The following is a 22,522-nucleotide window of genomic DNA, read 5'->3' as shown; positions in this document are numbered from 1 at the left end:
TAAAAATACTAAACATGAACTGGTTCTGTCGTCTCAGATGAGGATTTACAACGTCTCCTCTTCTTATCAGCTGGAAACTCAAACTCTTTGGGTTTCTGACTAAATATATTCAGTTATTGATACAAAGTTTATTCCAGTATGTTCTGGTTGTAGAAGAGCTGGTTAAAGAACATTACTCTGTTTGACTCCGTCTCCCAGTTTCTGCTCCCCTCTTCATCATCCACACTCCACCTCATCAGTCTTTGTAAAGTCTTCTCACTGCCTTTGCATTGACCTGCTCCTCTCACTTCAGGGCGGAGAAGCCAATACTTCATCCACATTTGGCTTGCTCCACTGCTGCTCTTAAGCAAACTCATTTGGTCTCATTAGGAGACGAGTCTGCCAACTGTTCTTTGGACTGGGGGAAGGAATATGAGACTAAAAAGACTTTTTCACAGACACTAAAACACACTGAAGCTGCTCTTCTATTTACAGCAATGAACATACAGTACTGTAAGAAAACGACTGACTCCACATCAACAACACATTTTTGGTTTAGTGCCACTGCCTTCACTCACTTAATGATATTGGTGTAAATAAACAACTGATCAAAAGCATCCAAACATGTTGTATGCTGATTGATTCATTGATACTGATGGGGAGTGTTGTAATGTAATGAAGTACAAATAAGTTGTTTCTGAACCTGGTAAAAATGTTCACATAAAAAACATTAAAAACTTTCCGCTTCCACTTCACAAAGTCATTCTCTCATAAGATACTTGTACTTTTACTCAAGTATCGCTTTCAAGTACTTTATACAAGACTGCTGATGACATTACTTATTTCCTCCTGTGGTATCAAAATTTGATATTGTATGACAAAGCAGTTTTCGATCCTCTATCACATTATGTTGGCTTGGTTCGACACCCAGCTGTAGGGCTGACCAATAAGAGGGATATTAAGGATTAAATTGGATGATGTTATTTTATCCAGTTTTATTTTATCTAACTCAAGAAGCACTTTGCTGCAGATGTAACTAGCTACTGTCTCTAATTCTCTGACCTAGCAGGATGCTGAGATTCCGCTGTGTCACTTTGTGGTGTGAATGGACGCACACATGCCTCTGTGTTTGCATTGGTTTTCATTAGTAAACATGCTTTTGTTTTGTTGTGTAAGTCTTCATCTCTATACCACCTCACAGCATATTTTGAAAATGTCAAATGAATGAACAATCTGCCACTCTTAGCGTGCACAGACGTTCCGGATGTGTACAGAGATGAAGACGTTCAAGTTTAACACAACACTGAGTGGGTGCAGTGATGGACAGCTTTGTCCACACCGATTCAAACATGAAGTCAGAGAGCAGTCGAGTTCTGTCATCCTGCCACTGAAGCCAAGTCATCACAGAAACACCTCTCACATCTGTTTACACCATAAGACTGAAACAAGCTGAAGAGTCACTTAAAGAGCTGCACGCAAGTTCGCACTTGTCCAACATCTTGAGCCACCTTTGTGATAGAGGAAAACCTGGCTTTAGACTCAACATAGCTCACTATAGCTAACCCACTCGCTTCATAGTACACCCCTCTGTAAACAACAAAAAAAGCTCCTGTTGTAACTTAGGTCAAAGCTTTGGTTTTAGTGTGAGTGACAATGGCTGTGAGCTGGACGTATTATGCAGAGATAAAGTGCCTATGAATAGATAGTAGATTTATTCTTCTAAATCAAATAAAAGTAACTTACATAAGTTAATAACACTGGTAAATATACAGTATAAAATACTTATTTTCTTTACATACATATTATAAAACACAGACTGTGATAGCATATTTATATATCAGTACTGTTTATCATATTATACATTATCATATATTTTTATTTTATTTTTTTAGTTGGTGTAAATGTGAGAAAGTGATCATTGTTTGACTCTTCAACTAAACTCTGCATCTCTAAGCAGCTCTCTCTCTAAGTAGTTCAATAAGATTTACTATTAAAATAATGAAGGCAGGGCCTCCAAGGTCAAAGTTTGTTTTAAGAGTTTCTGGTTCACAAACTTATCAAATCACCTAAAGCAGCAAAATCTCTCTGTCTTTGCACTAGAAAAACTAGCTTGAGACTCAGTCGTCTTCTGAAAACACCTCTCATGCAGTTCGTGATGTGAGAACAAAGTCTGGAGCAAATGTTAAGACCCAACCTCAGACCACTACAGAGTTCAAGAGTCTTCTCCTGAGAGTCATCACTGATGCTAAAGTGTGAAGAGGAAACAAAAACTTCATATTCTCACCTTGAGGGCTGCAGTCAGCACAGGGGCAGGATAAACAAGACACAACACCGTGTATTTGTCTTTGTAGAGTTTTAGTACAGCGAGTCTGTGGTTTTGCTTTTTTCTTATATTTATAGAGAAGATGAATTGTGTTACTGATGCCCAGAGGGATTTTCTCTGACAAATTCTACTGGACAATAAAACATGGACAGTTAGATCCTGATATAATGAAACATCTCCAACATGTCCTGATCATAAGAGGTTAGTGAATTTCTCATGTGACTGCATACAGTACATATGACCTCCACAGTTCTGTACATTTCTTACCTGTTTGTATGAGACGTAGATGGGTCTGCTGAAGATGATCCACTCTACCACTTTGCTGCAGGGCGGCGTGGTCAGGGAGCCGGTGTAGCGGTAGTAACTCCCCAGCGAGGACGGCAGCAGGTCCTTCAGCACAAACGGCTCCAGGAAAGTCTCTTTTTCTGTAGATGAGACAGGGCAGGACAAAGTGTACAAATCAATACAACATGATCTACACCACAGCCCTTATTCCACTGCAAACCATGGTGACCAGGCTCTCTGGAGCAGACCCAAGTGCTCCTGCTTCACAGCCTGCAGCTTGATGCCATTGATTTAATTTGCATTGTGCCTGCCTTGTTCAATGTCCCCCCACTGACAGACATAATTTCACTGAACACCTATAATTATACCTGTCTCAGTGTTGGGTGGCAGATGCAATAAAATCAGCGCTGCAACATCACATCTCCAAGTCATGAAATGATAAATGAGGCTTCAAGTAAGAAACTGTGTTTACTTTTTAAATCGTACTTTCACAGACAGAGGTGGGATTTTCAGACAGTTAGAATCACAGTGAAGGTGTCTCCTTCAGCTACCTGCCTCCAGAACTACTTTATTGTGGACATAAGCAGCGGTTTGATGATGATGACCAAAGACAAAATTAAGTTAAGAAAGAGTTAAGAAGATTATATATATGGGTTAGGGTTATGGATTAAAACAACAAAGACTGTCTTTAAAGATTCAGATACTGACTTCAACCTGCTAGGCTGCTAATCTGCAAGTCAAGGCTCAAGTTGAGATAAAAAATATTACCATTTGTCAGGTATAGATTCGTCTTAAGCAGAGCTGTCACTACACTTACAGATATACCTGAACCAGCTAGAGAGGATATAACCCAGACCTACAAACTCTGGAGTAGTGAAAAAGGTGACAAGTTATTCACTCTTCATTCACTTCTACTACCCTGGTTGACATAAAAAAGGTGACTGTAGCCAAAAGGTGACCAGTTTGCAGGTGTGTAACCCTAACCCTAACCCAACTATTTGAGAGTTTTGGAGGGAGGAGGATGTTTGGACCTCTCTCCCTCAAAGAAGTGATTCTGAGTGTGTCTGGTGTGAACAGTCTGAGCTCAGCCCACATTATCCTTAAGGTCTAGGCCTTAACTTGACTATTCCAGAAGATGGATTTTCTTTCATTGGCACCTTCTCCTGAGCTTCAGCAGGTTGTGACACCCTGACGTTATCCTGGAAGAAACCATGATGAACTTGGGAATTGATGTTCCCCATAATGAGCTGTCCAGATCCAGAAGCAGCAAAGCTCCAGATCATGATGCTCCCTCCAGGTGCATGTTCTTCTCAAAGCATCACTCCAAGAAACATTTCCCCTAGTAATCTTCATAATTTTCATCAACGCCTCATCCCACAAAGCAAGGATTTTTTCGATGAGGGGGGCAAGGAGAAGAGGAGGAGGAAAGGAAGGAGTGTGTGTGACGGAAGAAATTGTCATCAGGGGACGCAGCAGGAGGAGAAGGCAAAGGGAAAGAAAGAGAAAGAACGGTTTGAAAAAGTAAGAAAATAAGAAAGCCAGAACAAAGGAGACAGGAATGATGATAAGGGATAAAAAGAGGAGGAGGAAGAGGAAAAGACATTCAATGCTCTGTTCCGGTGAAACATGTGAGGAAGGTGGTGACAGGAGTGGAAATAAAGGGTGAGAGATGGCGTTGGCGTGTGTGGGACATGGGGTTGATGCGTGCAGTGGGGCGGGTCACTTGACAGGGACGACGCAGGGTGAAGGGGAAGATGCACTGTCTTTATCGGTGACATATAGACCCTCCCCACTCACCCCACACCCACACCACCAAACCCCCTATCCCTCTTCCTCTGACAAGCCCCCTCCCTCTCTCCCCAACGTCAAGCTCAGGGATATATTTTCAGCTCCGTCGAATCTGCACGACAGAGTGAGCTGGTGAGGGAGGAAGAGTCGGAGATGGAGGAAGGGGGCGGGGGGCGGGGGGTTGATAGTGATGAGGTGGGGGCTGGTGGTGCGTACTTTAGGGAGCAGAGAACAGTGGGACCGGCCTTCTTCATGATTTATGCATCTGAATTAATACCCTGAAGAACTGAACGCTCTCTGTGGCGTTGTCTTGTTTCAAACACAAAACTCAGGAAGCATCTTCACGCATGAGACACAGACTTTCCCGCTGGTGTATACGCTTTACGCCTCATGCAGGCAAACGGTGCTTGAAAGAGGAGGAGGATGAAGATTCAGTGTGGGGCAGTGGATTGTAGCGACAGGCTTCGGGTCTTTTTTGTCTTGCAGGAGGGCCCCAAAAAGTCGAACATTAGCTGAGGCAGCACGAGGACGTGATCACATGGTGGGTATTTTAAGCTCAGAGCCTCCGGCGTCGTGTCAGAACAGCTGTCCATTCATTTAATCGTCCCTCAGCGTCCTCATTTAGTAAATCAAGTCTTCATTTTTCATTCCACAGCGAGGGAAACGCCACACATTCACGCCACAAAGTCACATTTTGGGAGGTGCCCCAAGGACTCAGTGTGTGACTGATATTTGGTGCCAATATTGATCTAAAACTGTGCCACAACTGTTGTTGTCTTGATCCAGATTGTTACAGTTTTAAATAGCCCTTGATAGCCCCTCCACGTATCTGCAGGTGAACCTTATTTGCACTTTGTGTGGAAGATTGTTGCCAGTTTTAGTTAAATCTGATTGTTTCTGATCTTGAACCCAATCAGCCACAAGATGCTGTCAACGCCTTTTTAGTTCCTGAGCTGATTCATATGAGACTTTTGTGTCTCACTTGAGGTTAAGCTTCGGTTAAATTTAAAGCAGTACTTAAGAACTTTCAGTTTTGGTTGAGTTTGGCGGCGCCAGTGGCCCAAAGCGGTGGTGTTTTGCCTGAAGGAAGACTCCATTTCCCATGAGCACCAGCGCATAGCGCCGTAAACATCCTGATCTCCCGGTGCATGGAAATTAACAGAAGACGTCCAAACTAAGTTTCTGTTTCCAGTGGATCATTTCTCAGTAAACACACATACACAATCTGACGGAAAGGTGCCGCATTGCTGCTCCCTCCTCGTCGTGACTCGCAAAAGGGAAAGTGAAACTTAGGTGAGAGCCGGGTTCCTACCATGCTCCTCAAAGCTGCTTAGTGCCAGTGAAGGCGATACAGACCATAATAATACAGACCCCCTCAGGCCACGACAGAGGTGTCATTCAACCTGTTATAAGTCGATGTACCATCACAAAAGTTATGAAAATATTATATGAAGGTTGAAAAGTTCCTTAGTGTTGGTTTAAGGCAGTGACATTTTGACTCAGCCTCTTCCTTTTTTCAAACAATTGATGTTAGTTTGTTTTTTCCTTTCTAAACTTAACCATCCGTAGTGATAAAAGGAAACTGAGGTATCTCCATGGCAACTAAACAAACAAGGCAGAACCCCAGGTGCAATTGATAGCAGCTCTAACACCTGTAAGGTTGAGAAATGACCTTTCAGGTTCTGATTAAGTAAAGAGGTGAAGAAGACATGATGTAAAGCACTTCATGATCAGGGTTTGAAGAACTGAGCAGGGGGTGAGGACACTCACTCAAACACAGCTGCTATAAGTCAAGTGACATCACTGTTTCTATTGCTACACACATTTGTACTGTGTTTTGTTTGGGTTTGATGCAGTAGTAACAGGAAATCAACCAACCCTCCCAAGTGGAACAATATACATAGGTTGTTTATTTCACTGGACCCCTATGGTGGCAGGTGTCCCAGACCTTGGTTGTCATGGTTACAAATACTTAATATGCAGACTGCATCAATACAGTCACTGTATCTTCCTTCATAGTATTGTAATGGTCATGGCAAATGAGACGATCTAGCCTATAGAAGAGCGCTCCAGGGCCTCCCAACGTGCCGCTGCCTACCAAACAGCTGTAGCTCATTCAGCTGTGAATTCTCAGAGTCGACCATCACATTTAAAAATTATTTAAATTAATAACATAAAAAACAAACAAACACAAAGGACATGGAGCCGAAAATGTAATTTGATCTATTTTAAATGACTTTTTCTCCACTGCTTTGCTGACATCTCGAGGCAAGTGGACCAAATCCAAGTGGTCCAAAAGGAATTGTGGGATAGTTCTGGCCACAAAGGGTTATACCTACAGTTCGGGATATGGAGGCTGCATTTGGCCGGCACATTTGAAGGAGCTTTTGAATTTGCATGGCATTTGATGTCACCTGAAGTAAGTTGTGGTAAAATATTACTATCTCAGATTATATACTCGTAATCAGACATGACATTTTCAGAACCGTGGTTCATCTGCTGCTTGTTGTACTCTTGACTTTCTCTGCAGTGCATCAGATTGCAATAATTACTTCTGCGTGTGACTTCTGAACTTAGGTCATCATGTTTTCTCCAGTTTAGAAAAATTTCAACCACAGAGAACCTGGATATACAACCTAGGAGCTGTTGTTTTGTTTTTTACATGAGGAAAGACTGCAGGAAAACACATTTGAGTTTGTCTGAGCTGTGGGCTTCAGAGTAAATGCATCAAAAGCAGAGTGAGCTGTACTGTATGAGAGACCCTATGGTTGGCCACTTGATGGTCAATTAGCTGAAATGTTATATATGAATTCAAGCAGGAAACAGACAGGTGATACTCAGAGTGCAGATTTGACAGGAGCACCTAAAGAATGAGGTGTGTCGTGTGAAAACAATGAGCGCAGCATCTGTCCCGCTGCAATTACACTTCATCTGACGCCCTGTGAAATGTTGTTAACAAAAGAAGCAACTCATTGAATACCTAAACACACTTTTCTTCCCTCAAAAAAAGGAAAAGAAAACCCTATTAACACTCTTAAATTTAATCCTTCTTGCCCATCACAATATTTACACCACTTTAATACAAAAATGTTAATTTCATACATACTGTAAACTGAGTGAGGCTGAAGCACACAAAATACAAATCTGAATTTGTGGCGTTCTCGTTTACATTTATTCTCCTCTGACCAGCAGTTGTGTAGAGAAGCACAACATGTGGTCTGTGTGAAGGCGTCACACACCAGCCCTCTGCTCTTTTGCATTTGCATTTTTATTTTCACATGTTCATAAAAATCACTTAAGTAGAGAGCGCCTTGCCTGCCAAGGCAGTTTGACGACAACAACTACTTAAATAAAAATTGTGTGAAAGATACGATTAAAACATGTAGTTCTTCTGTTTGACCTTATCTGGGGGTGAATTATGTTTTCATGCATGGCTGAAAAGTGATTAATATTCCATATCAAACAGCCCGTTAGCAGCCGAAAATAAGCACTGGTGTCAGAATGAATTAGATGTTTGTTTGCCTCTGGTTTGCCATGAGCGCTGTTAAGCATTTATGATGAAAGAGTATAAATACAGTAGAGTCATGACGGCTGTGCTGAGCTGTGCTGCATGTACTGTACAGAAACTGGGTCTTGGACATGTCTTGGATGGTCAGGGATATTTCAGTATGAAATCCTGGAGTGTTCAAGGGTCGTTTCAAGAATAAAATAAGCAGAGGCTCATTTATCTGCACTGCAGTTAGATTGCTTCATTTGCACATGAAATGAGGTGGCATTTAATGCATAGACGAGAGCTTTGTATTCTGCAGTGATAAGTGGATTTTTACTGCAGAACATGGCGCTAGCGACTCGCTCACCAGTTTTATCAACAGATGGTAAATGTTGGGATTTATTGTGTGGATTTATTAGGATTTTATGTCACATTTTTAGTTTTTTTTATAGTGTTTTGCTATTGTAAAGACTTTGATGGTAATGTCTGAATTAATTTGAGTGGTTTATGGACATGAACGATGATTCTCAGTGTTGGCGTGGTAGCCATGGCATCGGTTTTTGCAGGGATGAGTTGGTTTTTGTCCTGTTTGACCTTCTTTATAAAACATTTTGAGCTAAATGAGAACACTGATGCACACACTAGTTATCTCACAGTAAAGAGCCCAAATAGTGACACCTCTTCTCCTGTGTGGGTGTGTCTCTCAAGAGCAATGTGAGGAGGTCTATACTGATGCAGTCTGCAGAGCTGACAGCCTCATGTTTATAGTTGCTCATAAGTCGTTGGTCACTGCAGGTACAAACTAAAAATACAGGGATTATTATTCAACCTGGGTTTTAAGCTTTGTCTCCATTACGGTACACACTTTGATATGTATTTCTTTGTTTAGCAGCTTAATGATCAGCTTAAAAACACAGTCTATAACTTCTCTTAGTGGTCACTCAATCAAAACAATAACCGACAGCATTTGGTGATATCGTGAAATATAAAATGGGATCATGGAAGTTGACACCAAAGCACTGAACAAAGCAGTTTCACATTATAAGTCAGTCTTTACACACGTGTATGTTGGACTTGAGATGTAAGGGAAAGGATGGAAGCTAAGATTGCTGCTAATTTTTGTTATGGTTGTTTTTCTGAACCAGATGTTCAGGAGGTTTTTGCCAGAAGTTGAATCTTCAACAGAAGTGCCTGACTCTCCATAAAAAACACACCAGAAAATTAAAAATAGCAAAAACATGTTGGAACAGGATGCCTTGGAGCAGCTGGGAGTTGAGCAGTCTACCGCTAAAATCCTTCAGTCAGTTAAAGCAGATATCAGTGGAATGTTTTTGTTAATATAAGTCCTAAATAGTCCTATTTTCCGTCAGCAATCACTTACATGAAGTATTTCAGCCTAAACACGAGTCTCTCCGTCACTCTGCTCTGCTGTAACCCGAGGAGAAAATTTTCCTTGTGGGATACAAGTGTTATCCAATGAGGGGAGAGAACGGCATGAAGGGCTGTGTGTGCAGCCAAGGGATGCGCGTGAATGTGGTGACGTAGCACGAGGACCAATTGATGCCTGACAAGGGCGGGGGCTGCTAACTCATGGTGCGTTCAAGGAAACTCGTACTTTGTGTTTTTCCTTCCTGTGAAGTCATACCAGTTCGATCTGGTACGAGTTCACGGGTCGGAAGTTACGAGTGGCCGTTATAGGGAACTTTCACAGACAACAGGACGGTAAAAACACGAGCTACGGGTTACCTGGAACGCTACCAAGTCGTAGTTGTGACTTGAAGCTGTAACTTACGGTTTCAAAAGCCTGCCTTGAACACAGCATTAGCCGAAACGGCCGTGCCGATGATATCTGCTTTAAAATACATTAGAAATTCAACCTCAAACTAAATACAGTCAGTTTTGAGCTTCTTTTAAACAACACTAACATGTAGAAACTTTAGTGCCAGTGTATAATTTTGAAGAAAAATGTTGACTTCAGGAAATATGCTTAACACACTTTTTTGTTATACGTATTAGATCAGGTCAGTGTGTTAACTAAACGACTAGAGCTGGGAGGTATCTACTGTACACAGACATAAAACAGTCATTTGTTTTGAGCCTGGCGGCCATAGAGGTAGCAGCTAAACTAACTATGTTTTAGAGTTAAACAGTCAGAGCAACAGAGAAACAGCAAAATATACAAATAGTAGTAATAGAACACAACTGGTAGATATTAACAGATTTTATAACAGTCCTATCTGGAGAAGTGTGGAGACAGTAGAGAGCCTGAGTCTGAGAGCAGCTGTATATTTAGCATACACACCCCTCTGTGTCAGCACTGTGTCATTTCCTCTGTTTATCTAGTTGAGTGTCAGTGCTCCTGCTGCTCTCATGTCACTGTGCTGAAATGAAGCCCTTACTCTTCGGCTTCCTCCAGCACAAATTACAAGTCCATTAATTCACTATCTCACTCACTGCACAGAGTCTCCGCTGACTTGGTACTCTGCGACCCTGATTGTCAATTAATTTTTAAAGGGTGTACATGGCTTATGGCGCTTTCTCCTGATTTGAGGTACCATGTCAAGCCAGTGGCACTTGTATGGGAACACGTAAAAGAGAATTTCTTTGTTAATATCCTACTCCTTTCTCTTTTCTACTGTACAAGTATGTCTACTACTCCTTTACTGATGGGGGCTTAATCGCCCCCGTCTTTCACATCCAATCTTTTGTGGCTCCCCTCTACAGAGCTCACATTAAGCTCCTTCTTCATCCTCTGCTCAACAGGATTTCCAGAAATTTGGGGCAGACACATTATTTATCTATTTATCTGTCCTCCTTTTGGAAGATCGTCCTTAAAGCCTCTCTCTTGATTTTAGTGGATAATTGAGCTGTTCTGGCCTGATGGTTGTGAGTGATGCCAAGATTCTTTTAAGACCATCATTTTGGACTTGGCAAACAGAGGGGTTTTTGTTTGCAAGCTTTGTTATGGTCAGCTCAGACTTTCTAGTGTAGTGCGCTGGATGTTTGCAACACCTCACCTCTAGCTGTGCTGTGCATTATGTCAATGGAAGAGATGAAATGAGATGGTAAAACTCTCCTAAGGACGTATCTCAAGTGCCTTCAGTGCCTTTGTCTCAGAACAGACTCTAATCCTCTTCTTTGAGAACTCTTTCTGTATCGGAACAACTACAGACCAGATGGTGTCAATATTAATGTTCATTGAGGAGGAACTGTGATATTTCCTTTAGGTAACACATCAGATTGCCATGAAATCTGCTGAAGATTTACCATGGATGATAAAAATATTGTTGATAACATAAGATGCAAAATAAAAGCATAATTTGTCAGTCGCATCATGAATTTTACATTACATTTCACACAGAATATGCTACTGATACTGTATGTGTTAATTATATCCACAATAACGCATCATGTATTTTGGAAACGTGAGGATTTTATGTTTATTTAGTTATTTTGTTTATTTATGTTTTTTTTTTCTTATCTCTCTTTTCTCTCTTCACTGCCCAACAGCTATCAAGGACTGGGTGTCATTTATTTTCATGAAGCTTAATCATGACAGAAGTCGTCAGCATAAGTCCCGGAGGGCTGGAGAGATAAAAACAGTTTATTGGTCCTTTAGTGGTAAATGTTGAGCAAATCTTAAAAAAAAGGAAAAAAAGAAAAAGAAAATTGAGTAGTACATAAATAATGTAATGTTTAATCCTGCAATCTCCATCTGAAAAACACTAATTTAGTTAAAACTATATCATCGTTTCATTACATCGAATGAAACATTCATGGATTTATCTCCTCCCGCCTTGATTAGTGCAACACACTGTTCACAATCCTGAACCATTGTTCTCCTTCTTGGCTCCTGTTGGTCTACAACGCGACTGCCAGACTGGTAACAAACACACAGCGTAACACATCACAACTCGCACCAGTGTTGGCAAACTGACATTGGTTACCCATAGAGTGCCAAATTGATTTTAAATTATTTTAATTACATATAAAGCAACACATCGGCTGGCATCCACCGGTCATGGGGATTTAACTGAAGTCTGCTGACCTCCACCCTCTGGCTGTGTTGGGATTGAGGTTTAAAGCCAAAAGCGATGGAGCCTTTGTATGGCCGTGGAGTCATGCCCTTTGTTAGCTCCTGTTTTTAAATGTTTCAAATGTTCCAGATTAAATTTACTTACTATCTATTGTTTCTTTTGCGTATTTTGTACTATTCTGTTGGGCAGGAATTGGCATCATGCGATGTGCTCTATACGCCGGCGTCTATAACATCACATCCGCATGTGTTAACAATGAGTTATCCACTTTGGCAGCGGCGCACAACGGCAGGCGTTTCATCCTCTGACACCTGTGAGTATTCCAGATGTGTTTGAAACTTTTTCACAGTAGCGATGATGATGATCTTTGTACTAGTGATGATAACATCTCTACAAAGTACCACTACAAGCAACATTAAAATAAAAGCATGAGAGCATGAGAGCTATCACTGTGCTCGTACTCCACCTCTCGTCTCCCACATCATCCCACCACATCATTATCAGTCTTTGCATCTGCCTCCAAAGCCCCTGCAAGCTCTGTGTAGACAATGGGCTCCTCTCTTTGCCGCCGGAGCCTTTCATGAGTCCGCTATGTAAATCAGACTCGGCTTTTATTTATTTATTTTTTAACCGGGCTGATTTCACAGGGATGGCATGGCGCCACTCGCTGGCTAGCTGGTCAGAGGGCATTTGTTCCAGCGAGGTTTCATGTAAAATGCAACAAGGCATGAGGTACAAAGACAGCAGAGTCAGACCTGTGGTGCATGTCCGCCAGACAAGCCCGGCAACAAGAGGAGAAAGCGCTGTGAAAATTTTAACCACCCGCTGCTCCGTAGAGTAGCACTGGTGGAGACAGAGAAAATTAGCCAACCACTTTCCCCCTTGGGAGAGACGGGAGTGCGGCCTTGATTGAACTTGAGTGGTCTTTGTGTTAGATGAATTATGGAGGCAGACGAGTTTTTCCAAGACAGCTGAGCAGGAGATAAAGTGCAAGTATCATACGGTGGGGTTTTATCAAAGTTTTATTTGTGTATAGCGAAGCTCTAAAAATTCCCTCTGAAGCTGCTCTGTTGTTGCAAGGAGAGTGGGGCCCTTTGGGGGGGCAGGACAGAACATTGCTTTAGGATAAATGTTTTGATCATGACAGGGATGAACTTCAGGGCTGTGTGCGTGAGACAACCGTTTTTGACTTAGGGCATAAAGTTCCAACGAAAAAACAATGTAAAATCCTCTAATTTGTAATGTGAAGGAAAAAAAACAACAACTGAATCATCCCAGAAGTCCTAATTTATGGTGTGAACAACTGTATGTGAGGCGCTAAATGATGCAAAAGGATGAGACTTTTTGATGAGGAGTGCAATCAAAGCTGGTGTACCCTACAATTAAAGTTTGATAAAATAATACACAACAGATGATTATCCCACCACGGTCCCACTTACACCCCAGTTGTCTTTGCATCTTCTCCCTGTGGAGCAGAGAACAGCATCGGATCCACGTTCCTGCTTCCACCAAGTGACCTTGTTAATTACAATCACACCCAGCAGCAGCACTCAGTCCTCCTGCTGCAGTGACAGTCACCAGTCAACATCAACCGCTCACCGTCATTAATGGCTGCTGTCACTGAAAGGGATGAGTGAGAGACTATATGTCCCTTATTGACCGTTGTTTCTGATAACCACTGTATATAACTTTCTGTATTTGATCAGTATAGACCTCATTTTTACTTGACTAGATGTGTGATTGCCTGTAAATATATTTTTACTTGTATATTACAGTCAAAAAGTAAATATTCTAGGAAGATGATTGTTCTGCTACAGCTAAATCTGGCAAGGCAAACAGGTCAATCCAGGTTTAGAGAAGCAGAAGCACAGAAGCTGAGCAAGTATCTCAAACGCAGAAAATAGGTTTAGCCACATAAAAAAAGAAGCTAAAATCAGTTTAGATTGTTTGCCTTATTGTGAACACTGCATCCCGGTGCCACAGCCACATCATCAGCACCACCAGGTAGCACAGGCTCAGAAGCTTCCCCTCTTTCTGTTTCAGCCTGGTCAACTTTCATTTGCAGACATTCTTCTAGTCCGCCTCACACATCGTGCAAGCAGTGCATCACTGTTGTTCATGCCAGAAGCACATTTCTCTGCCCTGGTCAACAAGCAATTCAGCACTTCTGGTTTCTCTCAATCACCACAGAGCTGATCATAAAAAACAGGAGTTTGTGAGCACAGGCCTCTCTCCAGTCTCTGTGTGTCTGCTCTTCTCTCTCACTCTTTCCCTCTGTTTAGACTCTCAAATTCATTTACTTATTCATCAAAGCTGTCAGATGCTGCCCCACATCCTTGCAGTAAACCCTTGTGTGCTTGAATAAAATGTGTAAAGAAGAAATTACTTCACAAAAACAGTGATAAACAAAAGCTCAACAGACATTAACTGAGACTCCAGACTGTGTGACTGTCCCTGCTCTCTGCTCACCTCTGTTCTCTATGTCTATTTTTTTTCTCTAATGCCACCTTTACATTAACATTTCCAGAAGCACTTCTTTCCTTTCCTGTGAAGACTTCATCACATGGCGGTTAATGTCACTGGGGGCTTAGTTGGCGTTTGGCTGCTCTGAAACACAATAGTACGTCCTTTTATTCTCGTCTCTGAGCCACAACTGCTTGTATCAGGCGGGTGTGTGGGAGTGAGGTAGCAGGCAGTGGACTACACCACGGTAAGGCAGGGTGGGTGGTGGGCGGGGGTGGAGGATGGGGGACGGGGGCATACCAATTGCAACTTAAAAATGCATTGCTTTGCATTGTGTCTTTCCCAAATTCACTACTCCCCATACATTACTGTATTGTATAGCAGGTCCGCTGTTTTGTGGAGCTGCTGAAGATCATAAGTGAGAAAAGGAGATACTTATTGCGTCTTTGATGTTAAAGCAGAAGTAAGCAGAATTTTTGTGTTAATATAAGTCTTAAATAGTTATATCTTCCGACAGCAATCACTTACATAGAGTGTTTGGTCCGAAACATGGGTCTGTCAGTCACTCTGCTCTGCTGTAAGCCGAGGAGAAAACGTCTTGTATACTTCCTTGTATCCTACAAGCTTTATCCAATGAGGAGAGAGAACGGCATGAAGGGCTGTGTGTGCAGCCAAGGGATGCGCGTGAATGTGGTGACGTAGGGACGAGGACCAATAGACCCATGACGAGGGCGGGGGCTGCTAACTCCGTCGGCTGACAAGAAGTTACCCAAAACGACCGGATCGCTTACTTCTGCTTTAAAGCCCCACTATGTATTTTTTTGACATTAAACTAATTGTTCTAAACTCATTGAAGTGGTAGAAAAATGGTTAATAGGATGGATGGTGCTGCTGCTGCAGCCTGAGCGAGGTCACGTCGGCTGAAACTGCACTCTGTAACTTTCCTGTGCGGGTAGCAACACCGTGGTCCTGGTACCGCAGCTCCGCTGAACTCCAGAGCCCGAGCTCGAGCCCGGTCTCTCTGCTCCTCTCACCCACACACCAGCGCACTGTGCTGAGACACACAGGGGGCCAGCCTCCCTCAAGCTCTTGAGCTTTGCCCGGCACCGGTACCGGCAACAGGGATGGCTACTGGCAACGGGACTGCTGGTACTGGCAACGGCACCGGTAATGACGGCAGCAACTGCACTACGGTACTGGTAATGACAATGCCGATGTTACCGGTACCGGTAATGATGGCAAGTTCGGTACTGGTCCGGTACATCGGCTACTGGGAAAGACACAGTAGCAGACAGTTGCTCTTCTCAACCAGAGTTCCAGTACCACAAATCCTACATAGTGAGGCTTTAAAAAAATAAGTGAAAGCTGTGAAAATAAGATGAATAAATCCTTGTATATACTTTAAAGTTATTCGAGTCATGTAGCTCTGAGCTTGGTCAGAATAGTATACTGTACATGGTATGCTGTGAGGAAAGACAGATGGCATTAGGACAGCAGAGGAGCAGGTAAGAAAGAGAGGACATAGCATGTAAAGGTGTGTGAATGCAAATAGTATTATATATTATATAACTGCAACTAATTATGGAGATGAATAAATATTTAATGCACTGGTCAAATAGAAGTGCAGCATTTCTGATGAGATTTATGTTGCTGATGTCCATCTATAGTCTAATACTTTAAAAATGTGCACATATTCTAATGCTCCACCTCTCCCACCATCATCCTCCTCTCACTTATCTTTGTCACCCCCCAATGTTAGAAAATGCACCTTAGCATCACAAGGAACCTTTTCATTTGAAATTTGTTTGTTGTTTTTAATTTACTCCCCGTGTTCTCTAAAACAAACTCCCCCATCTCGTCGCCATGAATTCAATTAAAATTGTTGCTTGGAAGATCCAAGGACTTGTTTCGCAGGCAATAAGACCCCAAGTAATCTACCACATATACTGTATATCTGCATAGCCTGTAATTTGTTTATGTATCACAGGTTAATACCACAATTTAATGAAATCTTCTCCACCTATTTGAGCTTCAAGCAAAGAAAAGAAAAAAGTTTTAACATCAACTTTATCTCTCATACGATGACTCATCCCTTTCTTCCATTTCCTTTGTCTCCTCTCTCTTAAATCTGTCTGACTCATCAATAGCATTGGATAAGATTTCGAATAGTCACAAGCCCAATATTAGACAAAGCTAGTACTCGATAAACATGATAAACTTGGCCTTGATGGCTGCCATGAACAATAGTCCACCCACCATTTCACAATTTCTAACTTCTACTACTTAATTTGCTCTTAACCACTCAGTTATATCCAAAATCGGAGAAATACTAGCAGCCCCTCTCCAGTCACGCCTCCATTTCTCACACCTGAAATATTAACCGTTCATAGACTGTATACATCCCTGCTTACTGACCCCTCAATGTGGCGAACAAAACCAAAACTAAACCTTTCACTTATGGCTTAATATGGAAATACTTAATTATAGTGTTTGCTTTTAGCTAAAATATAATGAAACACAACAGAGCACTGCTTGAATGTATGCGAATCCTGCCATAGTGCCGTAATGCCCCCCACACACACACACACACGCATACTGCACACAATTATCATTTGCACTTCAGTGTTTATCTTGTATCAGTTTAATTTGATGTTAATGTTTAACTCATATCAGGGCCGACTTTACCACGTCTGCCCATTTCCTTAATTCTTGGGAGCTCTGGGTTTTAGCAGTCAATTAGAAAATTAGAAACTGGACATAATATCACCATAGCTCAGAGTGATAAGGCCTCCGTTAACAGTGCTAATTTAGCATACTAACTCAAACCCCTCCTGAGTACAGTGGGGAAATTACCTGAGCAAATTTGCAGTTCAAATATTATGCCTCATCAGTTTATACAGCTCATCTGGACCTGAATGTGGGTTTATTTTTAATACATCATGTCATGGACCAGGATGGCAAAATTGTTTTGCTGTAATAGTTTGCAAATAAATGCGGCGACAAATTAAACTGAATGAATCTAGAGCCATCATGTAACTGGAAGCTGACTGGCAGGAAGTCTAAGCTTCTCCCATCCTCTGTTGCAAACACACACACACACACACACACACACACACACACACACAGGTGCGAAATTCAAGGGAAAGATGAAATATAACATCATTGCAATATGTATTATGAATATGTATTTTCACACATTCTGTTCTGAAATGTAGATGCTGGAGTGAAATAAGCAGCACACACAGCCTACACATTCACCCTGCAGCAAGTGTGTGGGCTGGAGAACAAATAACAATGAGCTAAAAAAGGTTAAAACCTTGGGTGCTAATGCATGGTTAATGTATGTGTGCATACAGAAAAGCACTGTTCCCCCTGTGACTGGGCACTGGGGCTGCCACTCACCGTGATGCACCACTCCCTTCAGGCCGTGGATTATGGGTTCGACAGCAGGGTTGTCCTTCCCTCCCACCTGAGGGACACCAAAAGAAAAATCTGCTGTTAGATACAGTCACATAACAATATTATTTATAGGAGACAGTGTTTCTTTAAACACCTCATTTATATCCCCGACCAGTCCAAACCAAAAACGACATCCACCCTCCATCAGGCTTGTTTGTGAGCAGCCAACAGACTGTTTACTTTTATTCTGCCACGACCTGACTCATGGCTGGAAAAAGGAGAGAAATAAGTTGATTGCACGTAAGTGAAAAGAAAAAGGCAAACAGTGTGGAAGCCAGGGCCTGACTGCCACTATAGCTTCTGCAGTTTGGCCAGACCAGGTGACCTGAATCTCTCTCAAGACTTGACTCCACCCATTAAGCTCATCGAGGGTCATCACAAGTAATTTTGTGTCTGTCAGTTTGAACTACCTGCTGTATTTCACATCCTCTGCTGCTGCTGCTGCTGTACTGACTCAGACCCATAAATGTCCACTTGTCAAAACTATATGAACCACAGATCTACTTATATATAATAACAGATAACAGAACCACACACCGCAGTATGTGTTTCGGTTCACCTCAGAAAAACAGAGAGGAAAAACACACTGGGGTTAAATTGGGAGAAAGAGAAGGTGATAAAAGTGACAAAGGGGGAGGAAAAAAAGTGGAAAAGCACAAAGGAGACACTGAGAAAACAAGTGCAGTGTAATTAGAAGAAACAAACAGCGGCAATCAACAAGCTCTCAAAGGCCCTCTTCATATGAACTCAGTGTGTGTGATGTCATAGTAACACATGCATTTTCATTGTCTTCAATTAGAGCGTCATTGTTGTCATGGTGGCTGAAAATCAATAAAACCAAAGCACAAAAAAACCTTAAACCCCAACAACATTGCGTCTGGTCTGCCAACTCTGTAGTGACATGTTTGTTAAGAAAGCACAGAAAAACAACCTGTTTTGCTGCTTTGTGTTTTTCTAAACCACATCACAGTGGAGTGGTTTGTCGAAAGGAAATCAATCAGACTGCAAAAGGTGGACCGCTTTAATGGACACATGCCTGTTTTTATCTTTGTATTCAAATGGCTGCGAGGAGTGTCTCCTCGGAGGAGACGGCTGGATGAGATACGTTTGAATGACGTGCTGTTAAAATGGCAGAAAATCACTGTTATTAAGCTCATTGTGGGGTGACAAGTGAGATGGACAGTTACCAGAGGCTGCAGTCGGCCACTTGGCTTTTTACATGTAAAACATGTACGAAAAAAATGGGCATTAAAAGTCAGTTTCCCCATTTCTTGTGCTTTGGTTTCATTTCAGCGCCCATGTTAACGTGTTAGAGCCAACGCACTGGCTGTGTCAGATGTTTATCTCTCACCTTGCGGGTGTGTTGTATGATCTATAGATTTGGTGTTTATTCATGTGACACAGAACAGACACCTTCCACTGTAGGTGTATGAATTTGAATATGGCACAGACATAAAAAAAAAAAACCCAAACAAACATATATATCCATTTTAGAAACTGATTGTGCAGACAGTAGCATTTTAGTGAAATTTTCTGTCAAGAACAAATCAAGAATTCATTTAGAAAGACAAGAAATCCAGAAGCCTGCAAACCATGTACAGATATAGGATTCACAGCATCACTGCTCTGATGTCAACAAGTTTCATTGGGAACTTGTTTCCAACTATCTGCAGCAAGGTCTGTATTGCTCAGAGGAAATGAGAGTTTGTCTCTGCTGCTGACTTTGTCAGACCTGACTTATATTTTCATTTTTCAGAGAAACAGGTTGAAACATCTGATTTCTCAAAAACAGCACACATTTCAGTATTTCACATTATCCAGGGGTAAACAATAAGGCAAATTTGCCACTGGCCCTCTGTATTATCTCTTACGTTAAGAGCAAATCAAATCAAATCAAATAAACTTTATTTGTCCCACAAGGGGGAATTTGTCTTGGGCAAGGGAGTTGTAACAGCTGCCATGTACATGTAAAAACCTACAGTTATGTCTAGTCACACACTGTGTTGTGTTACAATGTTAGCATTGCAGCCCTTTTATAATAGATCATGTGTGACTTCTGTGCTTGGTGTAACATCTCCACTACACCGCAGAGGAAAGACTCACCTGACATGGAAAGTGTCAGTCATGGTTGTCTGGCTACTGCAACAACTACTGTACCACTTCAACTGCTATAACAGTTCCTGCAACTGCTAATACTACCACTGTGATCCACTGGTGTGCAGTGACTTTTAAAGATAAACAGACAAACAGAACCAAGCAAATAACTACATCCTGAATAATTAGTCTGACAGCTTGTATTGATTTTAGATGATAAATCACAGTGTAACTCGCTTGTTTACTTGCGGCTGCTACCGCTCTAAACACATTTTCTAATGAAAGAGTACAGTTTCCACACACATCTGCATGTGTTTAATAATGTGTGCAAACTGGAAGTTTAGTCAAGGACAGCTCGACACAGTCACTTTGGCTGTAGTTAGCTAGCTGTCAAAGCTCCCAGGATTATCCTCAATGCACACATGTCCAAAACTGTTGCTCCTCACTCTGTTTGTTGAGCTCCAGCATTTGTGAACAGGACACAGGCACACCCATGAAAAACGACAGATACAATAAGTACTAAGCGCTCGAGTTAAGTTAAGCTAGCTTTTAGAGACTACAGCCTATTGCACATGAGCACGGCAAATTACAAGATGAAAGCAAATGGGCCTCAGAGAGAAGATCCTGCTTCTGTATCATCCTACAGTAATTAATGTGTATTTTTCAATTCAACTTTAAACACACTCTTTGCCATGATCACCCTGCTGTAGCCGATTCAATTAATAACACAACTACTATTATAGCCACTGCTACAACTAGGCAACTGCTACTAGCTTCTTCTACCACTAAGTAGCCAGGGCACATGATCAGTTGGAGGCATAGTGGAAGGACCGTCAACTGTCACATCTCTCCCCTTCTTTTCACAAGCACGTCCTCGTGCTCCACGCAGGCTGCCACACATTAGGAATCCATGGACCCACCACTAGTGCTACATGGATCCTGCCAACAACGCCAGAATGTGGCAGGACCAAGGAGGGCCCGAGCGGGGTTTGAACCCTAGTCTCCCGGGTAATAGTCATGTGTGCTTGCCATTCGACCAAAGGGACATCCCTGTGGCCAAGTAGCCAGGGCACATGATCAGTTGGAGGCATAGTGACAGGACTGCCAACTGTCACACCTGCAAATGCTCAGATATTGCATTAGATACAAGTATGATCCCTTAGCTCCATCTGGCCGGCTTACATTGTGCGCTTGCAGACAACCAAGAAATATTTGCAGTAGGTGGTGTTGGGACCTCTATCCATGTGCTCTGAAAAGAACAATAGAGGGGCCTATATGTCCCTCCAAAAGCCTGAGCCAGAGTTGGCTGACCGTTTGAAAACGGCGCCACTGTGATTCACACCTATGTGTGAATCTGAGTCAGGGCGGTGTAATTTCCTTGCCCCTAGATTTATGCAGACTGAAATTGCTACTGGTGTGGGTATTACAAATACTGTGACAGCATCTACTGCTGGTAACGACAAAGAGCAACAACAACAAGAATAACCATACCCCTGTCAAACTCATCATTGTACACACTTTAAGTGATAAATACAGAGTGATTAATCAAACTCTATAGTACATCTTAAAAAGTAATCTCTTAAGGTAAAAGGCCAAATGATCAGATGCTTCAGTTTTTTTTACTTCCAGTCATTGGTGCAGATACATTTTAGGGAGCAATGTTGTGTATGAGACAAAACTAAAACCCAAACTAACACAAATCCACTGCCAGCATCCATATCCAACGGCTTAGAGATTGCCAAGACTGCTGTCATGCCTCTCCTCCGTCCCACCACTCTCCACTACCTCATCTCTCCTGGATTTGGTGACACATGCTTAACCTAGGCATTTTACAAACACACAAAATGTCCAGTTGGATTTTGAAACACACACTTGTTGGCTAGTTGGATTTAATTATCAGGTTGGGTGTGAAGGATTACTGGGATTTGTACTTTCACTGTCTGCCTGCTTGGATCACAGCAAAAGCACATAGAACAAAACACAGGCTGTTCAATTTCTGTGCTTTCATGGAGCACATGAACCAATCCTGTTCCAAAGCAAACCATTTCTATGGATGATATGTTGAACAATTTTATATAATTCCCTTAAGTGGGTGGGAATACAAATATATTTTTCATTCTGTTTACTCACATGCCTGTGGTGACTGATCATACAACACATAATGTTACCATGATGCATGAAGAGCTGATTATGGAGGTGCTGGGGACCAGCTGTTAGACGCATACCCCTCGTCCAATTCTTGTCAGTCCCTGCTGCTTCTTTCAAAGTGTAAGCAACAGTCCTGTCTCCTTCAGAGCAGCTTTAATACATTCTCCAATGGGCCGGTTTATTATGGTTTCATATCATAACAGCAGGTCCTGTTCTATATTGATCCCACCTTCACCATAATGAGTGTTGTGGTTGTTTCAAAGGTCGCCCTGCAGCTCATTTTCCATCCTTATGTATGCTCCTAAACCATGCCATTGACGCGTCTGCTGTGGCACAAGCAAACAAGTGGTGTAATGGTTTATGCTTTGTGCAATGAACCTGCATTGTAGGCACCCATTTGTAACTACATATTTGTTTGGACCCATACAAGATGGCGGCTTTAAAGGGAACACAAAT

At 42.0% G+C, this 22,522-nt stretch overlaps 1 protein-coding gene across 1 annotated transcript in view; it reads right to left on the bottom strand.

Annotated features, from left to right (window-relative positions):
* The window catches only part of LOC146987410 (receptor-type tyrosine-protein phosphatase gamma-like), a 421,581-nt gene that overhangs the window by 60,890 nt on the left and 338,169 nt on the right, over window positions 1-22,522 (bottom strand). Inside the window, exons 6-7 of the mRNA XM_085776580.1 lie at window positions 17,768-17,834; window positions 2,570-2,727 (exon numbers count right to left, since the gene is read on the bottom strand). Of these exons, the coding sequence (XP_085632706.1) occupies window positions 2,570-2,727; window positions 17,768-17,834 (225 nt within the window). The remainder of the gene's footprint in view (window positions 1-2,569; window positions 2,728-17,767; window positions 17,835-22,522) is intronic.

This window comes from Trachurus japonicus, chromosome 5, assembly GCF_045865225.1.
Source record: "Trachurus japonicus isolate A0001 chromosome 5, Traja_1.0".
In the NCBI taxonomy this organism is placed as follows: domain Eukaryota; kingdom Metazoa; phylum Chordata; class Actinopteri; order Carangiformes; family Carangidae; genus Trachurus; species Trachurus japonicus.
This window is presented reverse-complemented; position numbering and strand designations above follow the sequence as displayed.